This window comes from Otolemur garnettii, unplaced genomic scaffold, assembly GCF_000181295.1.
Source record: "Otolemur garnettii isolate 467f Iridium unplaced genomic scaffold, OtoGar3 scaffold00608, whole genome shotgun sequence".
In the NCBI taxonomy this organism is placed as follows: domain Eukaryota; kingdom Metazoa; phylum Chordata; class Mammalia; order Primates; family Galagidae; genus Otolemur; species Otolemur garnettii.
In genome coordinates this window covers 11,749-18,721 of record NW_003853003.1, presented here as the reverse complement: position 1 = coordinate 18,721, position 6,973 = coordinate 11,749, and the positions used below count along the sequence as shown (strand labels likewise).

Below are 6,973 nucleotides of genomic sequence, written 5' to 3'. Positions count from 1 at the left end.
CTCCTCTGGCTGCTGCTCTTGCCTCAGGGTATCACTGCTCCAGTGTGGTTCCCTCTCAACTGACCGTCCTCTTTCAGATCTTGGGCCACCAGACCTGGAGTGCCAGAACATGTGGCTCAATCAGTGCTCACCTCCAGGGAGCCCCCAGGAGTGGGGGAGCAATCAGCAGGCAGCTGCACAGGGGATGTGCTGGCTGGCTGGATCAGTCCTAGGTTTGCTCCACCAGGGAGCCCCTGGGGAGTGGAGACAATAACCAGCAGGCAGCCACACAGGGGATGTGCTGGCTGGGTGGGTCAGTCTTCGGTGTAGGCCACTGGGGAGCCCCTGAGGAGCGGGGACAGCAACCGGCAGGCAGACACGCTAGCTGACAGGATCTGTCCATGTGGGAAATGCCTGGCTTAAGCAGTTCTCCAGCTGCAGAGCCAGCACAGGGGCTTGGTCCTGCAGGGGTTGGGGGACATTGCTCTTGGGTCTCCTCTCACTATCTCTATAGGCAAGGGGGGAAGGGTGAACTGGAAATTCAAAATGGGAGTGAGAACATTAGTTTCACTTTTCTGCCTGGGAGAGGGGGTTTGGAGTTTCAGCAGGGTCCCTCCAAGGGAGTAGACCCCACTATCTGTAGGTCTCACCCGTGGAGTGAGTAATAGGTCCTTAGTTTATTGATCACCTGTAGGAGACTTACAGGAGCAGATGAAGAGAAAACAAAGGAAAAGCACAACTTTCTTGGGGGAGGGGATGGACACTTTTCCTTTGGGATGTATTATGTACCTGTACATTGCTTTCTAGGAGTCGCAGCTTGCCTCAGCAGAGGTGTCCTGCAGATATCAGTCTTCTCTCTCAGCTGGGCTCCCAGTCTTCAACTTTGTTGGATATTTTCTGGACTTTATCCTTCCCTCTGGACAGGAGCTTCTGTCGGAGGCTGTACCTATTGGCCATCTTGCCCCTCCCTCCCAGGAACTATTTTTCAATGAAATTTACTTATCTATTCATGCATTCAATAACTATTTATCAGACTCCTAATTAAAGCATTCATGGATGGCTCTCCATACAGACTTGGTGATACAATGTAGTGGCTCTGTCCTGAGAGCAGAAACAGGGGAAATGAGATAGGTGAGGTCCTTGCTCTCCAGGAACTTTCATCCATGTGCCATGTGTGATCTTGTATGTGTACATGTCTGTGTTTGTGTGAGTTGTGAGAATGTGGGGAGTGATAAGTAAACAGATAAAATAATTTCAAGTGGTAGTAAGGACACATTATACTGAGATTATACAATTCAGTAAGCCTATAAGATTAATCATGAAGCCTGCTATTTTCACCTGTATATGTACAGCAGGGCCAAGGACAATAGACAGCTTGTCTGGGCCAGAGCCACCCCAGCTTCTCCTGACCCTGTTATCTCCCATTGTCTGCTTCTGCAGGAGCCAGACCCAAGAACTGCCCAACTGCCACCCCCTGCTCAGGTACATCAACCCCTCCCTCATCCCCTGTTTGCTTCCAGGGCTCCTACTCTTCCCACTGGGGTTGTAGAGGGTAACAGGAGCTGCCCCTGCCTTTTCAGATAAGGAGAAGCTTCGACTCAGGGGAGGAGACAGCGTGTGCTCAGGCCGAGTGGAGGTTTGGCACGAAGGCTCCTGGGGCACAGTGTGTGACGATTCCTGGAGCTTGGCAGAGGCTGAGGTGGTGTGTCGGCAGCTGGGCTGTGGCTCTGCCCTGTATGCCCTGGGGGAGGCTGCCTTTGGCCCGGGCAATGGAAGCATCTGGCTGGATGACGTGCAGTGCAAGGGTTGGGAGTCCTCCCTGTGGGCCTGTGCTGCACAGCCCTGGGGACAGAGCAACTGTAAGCATGAGGAGGACGCTGGAGTCAGGTGCTCAGGTGAGCAGCAGGACCAGGAGAATGGGCTGGGGCAGAAGGAGGTATGAGAGACATCCAGAAGCTCTTCCTAGTGTGACCTGGGCCCTGTGTTCTGCCTCTAGGGAGTCAGCTCTGATCTCCTGGCATTTGGGAGAGAACCAAGTGCCAGTGATAGGAGGTGTGACCCAATGGCTTTTCTAGGAAAAACCAGGACAGTGACCCTATCTTCCTTTTCTTCTCTCCAGGTGAAAGGACAACAGTTCGCCCCCCTCCTGGAGGTAAGTGGTTCTCCTGCTCTGGGCCATGCAAGAAAGGAGAGATCCAGATTTTCAGGGCCCTGCACCATGGAATCTGCCTTCTTCTTGCAAAATGGATTCACAATACCTCATTCAGGAAGCCTGACGACTGGGTGCTGTGAGCAGCCATATGCTTTTGTTAAATTGTAGCATCCTGAAAGCTGCACAGGTTACCCAGGATTTGTCTGGGAGAAATCCTTTAGAACCAGATTCAGAAGATAGTTGTCAGAGTCCAGGGCAGGGCCCAGGCTGGTCTCATCTTGGTATTCAGACAGGTGCTTGTCTGAACATGTGTCATCTTGGTCCTAGAACACAGGTGGTGGCAGTGTATAGGGTTTCTGTTGGCTTATGATCCCGTCTCTTGATCCTTTTAACTTCTTAGGTACCATTTTGGGATCAGATCCTGTCCCTGGCATCTTCTCCCTACCTGGGATCCTCTGCCTCATCCTGGGAGCCCTTCTTTTCCTAGTCCTCATTATTTTGGGGACACAGCTGCACAGATGGAGAGCAGACCACAGAGGTACATCCTAGGGCACAACTGCATAGCCCGGGAAGTGGAGGTAGGCAATAGGGCCAGAATGGCCTAAGGAAGACTGGGCTAGGTCTCTTCTACATCCTATTAGTTTGCAAAACTCTGTCTGCCTTACATTATTCTCCAAAGGCTGAATATACAGAGCTATTAGGATTGGGTCTGTGTACTGCTAGGTCATAGCCTCTTGTGTGAGGCAATAGAGAGTAGGAGCTGAGCTGTGCATACAAGGTAGGTAAGGTCAGAAGGTGCAGACATGGAGCATGGCATTGTGAATCCACAAAGGGGCCCTAGAACCCTGCAGGTTTTTCCTTCTGTGAGCATCAGGGAGTATGAGGGTTCAGCCTGCTGGTTCTGGGGTGGTCTCAGGCAACAATATTTGACCTACTGCTGGTTTGCTCAGCCTTATCCAGGTTTAGGGATGCGCTTGATGAGGCTGTGTACCAGGAGATCGATTACCTCGGAGGACTAAAGGAGGAAATGCTGGACAGTCCAGGTGTGTCCCTACTTTGCTCTCTTGGGGCCCTGGTTGTCATCCCAATGAGCCATGTCTACTCTGCACCTGCAGACCCACCCTGCCCCAGATCCCCAGAGGTAGCCTCCACCTTCTCACTCCAGCAGCCACAGCAGCCACAGCATTTCTTCCCAGCCTTTCCACAAGGCAATGCAGTGGGGGGCAGCATTTTGTTTGTTTTTGGATGTTTTTCTCCATATTAGGGTCCTGGTCAGACAACTCAGTGAGTAAACTACCATATTACACAAGAGATGATGAGGAGAACGGTGACTTAAATTCCATGCCAGGTAGGAGTGTGACTTTTCCCTGGTTGGGCACAGGGCAAGAGGAATTTCCTTCATCGGATGAGATTCTGAGGGGAACAGTGTTCTTTTAACTGGAATTAGAGGGGTCTCTTGCTTCTAGCTGGGATCCATTCCTTCCCCTTCTCTGGTGACTCTGTGAAACTGCACTTTTGGGCTGGATTCCTTATGTCCAGAGTCACTATGTTCAGTCACAACAGGCACATGGTTGTTTTTCTATTTTTTATTTCTTCAAAAACACCTGTATTTGGAAAATTTTTGAGTTATGGACATATCCAAATGAAACATTCACTTTGGAAAAGACTTGTTAATACATGGAATGAATGGTGCCTCCATTGATAACCACTGAAATGTCTGGCTCAGAGTGACTATATGTGTTGGCCAGGAGCCAGCCCATTTACTGTGGTTTTAGCTGCTCTGTCTGTCTACCTTCAGAACCTCCACATCAGGGGGCTGATGCACTTAGGGATGGCTATGATGATGCTGAAGAGCTGCCCATTATGGAGACACCCCCAGTCTCTCAGATGAGTGAGGGGGAAATCCCCCCGGAGGAAAAGAGTGTGAGGACCTCTCAGGCAGGTGAGTGGGGCAAGTTAGTCTGCTGTAATCTCTTTCTTTCTGCTGGAAAAAAATGAATTTTGAGTTCCTCAATGTCTATTGTATCTACAGAGTCAAAATTGGATGACCTCATATGTTTGATAGCATTTCCTTGACCATATTCCTTTCTTTGATATTGACAGATTGCCTGGGAGGGAGTAATCATTCTGTATTTTGTTATCTGTGTCTATAACTCCATCCTCAATGTGCTTGCTTAAGATATGTAGATAATTTGAGCATGATTGCCAAATCTAAAATTGTAGCAACTGTTCTGATAATGTTTTTGAGCTGACTCCTATTTGAAAGACAGAGATTTTTAAAAGTTTAATATTGGAATTTGTGAGGCATTTTGATGATCTAAGATGTGCTGTGATTATGTGTTAGGACTGATAAATACAAGGTCTATGATCTATGGTGGCCTTAGAAAAATGACTCTAGAAACCAGAGTCATGGTGGTGGATACAGACTAAGAATTTGTGGGTAGGTCGAGGCTAATCTGCTCTGATATTTCAATGGCAAGTGAAGACACTCATTTGTTGGAGCAGAGTATTTCTCCATCAGAGCAGCCCTGGGATTCCTGACCAGGGGGCACTCATGGAGGATTCTGTGATGGTTTTGTGGGCATTTGGGAACAGCAGCCAAAGCCACCAAGTGTAGAGTTGGATGGTCAGTGAGAAACAGATGTAGTGTCCTGCTTCTTTCTTTCTGTGAACTTAGTCCTGTCAGGTGTGGAAGGAGAACTTTTCACCTCTCTTCACAGGCTTCTTACCACTCCTCCCTGAGTGTGTAAGCCAAGAAGTAGGTCAGCACAGGACCCCTTTTTTTGGCTACAGGTCTCCTGTGATCCAATGTCCAGATAAGGAGGCACTAAGCCCCAGGGACCCATGTGGACTGAATCATATTGATGTATTCCTTGCTGTAACTAATATTAAATAGCCTGAGTTTCCATAGCAATGTTAGCTAGAGAAGCTATGTTCTCACCACCTACTTGACTGTCTTCCACCATAGGCTCTGTCCTCTCCCTCTGTCACATTTCCAATCAAATTTCTCATTACTGTTTCAGGCTCTTCTCTGCGGCTCCTCAGAGGTGCAGCTGAACCCAGGAAAGGAGAAGATGGTTCCTGGCTGCTCCCGGGGGAAGAAAGGAATGCTGGATATGATGATGTTGAACTTAGTGCCCCTGGAACATCTGTGAAGGCTTTCCCATAATGTTGAATTAAAAATGAGATGAGGTCTCAGAGGGTCTAACTGCCTGCACCCAATGAAGTACTTCTGACCTATAATTGTATGACATGAAAATTACTCAAAACCTCTCATTTTGAATAAAGTGCTTTTTGCTTTGATGATAATTTCACAAGTTTTATCCCAATTTCTCTTGGGGGATTGGCCCCAATTCACAGTATTCCTCAGAGGGAATACCAGGAGAGTGAGCTGACCTGTTTTCTCAGCTCCCCCACAGGCTACTCAAGGCCTTGCTTTGCCCAGGCACATGAATGTCCCAGTTTATGTTGATGAGTTTCTAAACTTGGTCCACACACTCCCTCTAATTCCTAGTAAGATGAATTCATGAGAAATAAGCAATTCTGAATATTCATGTATGCTCTTCCCTTAGATGTCACATCATCTGCTTTTAACCAGGTAGCGGATGTGAGTTTCTAAGTTGGGGGTGGGAGAATGTCAAGTGGAAGGGAATGGCTAGAGCTTTTCTTCCTCTGCCCTATTTTTCATGGAACGATTAAAAATCTAATGATGCGGGAGGCACCTGTGGCTCAAAGGAGTAGGGCACCAGTCCCATATGCTGGAGGTGGTGGATTCAAACCTAGCCCTGGCCAAAAACTGCAAGAAACCCCCCCAAAACTAATGATGTGTAACTGTCTCTTCTTTTTCATCTCTGTTTCCTTAGATTACTTTTTCCATTTATTACTCAAACTCATATAGACTCCTCACTCCATTCGCATCTAGTTGGTAATCAAATCCTTTAAAATTCAGTATTCTTTTGTATACCGCTTCCTCCTCTTTATTCAGAACATTTCCATTTATTTATTTATTTATTTATTTTTTATATTGTGAAGGCTAATTGTAGCTCTCTTCATTGCAATTTGATGGACGACAAACCCAGTATTCTACCACAGACCTGAATCCGAGTGTGACAACACGGCAAGGAAGAGGATACCCACAAGTAGGAACTCCAGGAAGAGCATAGATAGAAAGTTCAGGAACTTCTGTCTCTATGGGCTTTACAGATATGGATGGGCAGAGGTTGGAAAGGATTTAATTATCCAAAGATGAACCTCAGACCAGTGGGCTTTTCTCTAAAAGTAGATAGCTTTAAAATTGCTTTCCATTGGTAACTATTTCCAATGTAAAATTGGTAACTATTTCCAATGTAATCCTGTTGTGATTCTTTAGGGAAGGAGAAGCTATATCATAGTAGTTTCTAAGGAAATATTACTTCTCCAAAACATGCCATCACATAGTGAATGTACAGAGGATGTTTGGTGAACTAGCAAGAACTGGAATTATGCACTCAGCCCAATCTACTACTTAGTTGATGTCTCTGCATGATATCTGGGCATCCAATGTACACATTCCCTTGTAATTCTCATAATTTGTGCAGTGCACAGGGATTGGGATATGCCTGGCGCTTCTTCCTGGGCACCTATGTGGCTGTTGGCTATAGAAAGTCATTACTATGACAGAGTAAATAATGACCACCAAGACCATTATCCATTACATGCAATGATGGTGTAAACAAAGCCAAAATTGAGAGTTAACTACCAAAATGTTTGATGATAACAATCAGGAAAAATTAATGAATAAGCAAGTAGGAACAGCCTCACTTCTCAGAATTGGGAGAGAACCAGGATGTGTCCTGTTATGGA

At 46.8% G+C, this 6,973-nt stretch overlaps 2 protein-coding genes across 2 annotated transcripts; both read left to right on the top strand.

Annotated features, from left to right (window-relative positions):
- Positions 1-1,419: 1,419 nt before the first annotated feature.
- LOC111722842 (antigen WC1.1-like) lies at positions 1,420-2,271 on the top strand (the record flags this gene model as incomplete). The annotated part of the gene is made up of 3 exons (XM_023509157.1): positions 1,420-1,461; positions 1,560-1,874; positions 2,099-2,271. Coding segments are annotated over 3 exons (530 nt in total), but the record flags the coding sequence as incomplete, so codon positions are not given.
- Positions 2,272-2,497: 226 nt separating this feature from the next.
- LOC100965804 (antigen WC1.1-like) lies at positions 2,498-5,344 on the top strand. Its single transcript, XM_023509158.1, has 5 exons — positions 2,498-2,669; positions 3,082-3,174; positions 3,396-3,479; positions 3,930-4,073; positions 5,155-5,344. Exons 1-5 carry the CDS (start codon positions 2,498-2,500, stop codon positions 5,298-5,300), a joined length of 639 nt encoding a protein of 212 aa, XP_023364926.1. The 3' UTR covers positions 5,301-5,344.
- Positions 5,345-6,973: the final 1,629 nt, after the last annotated feature.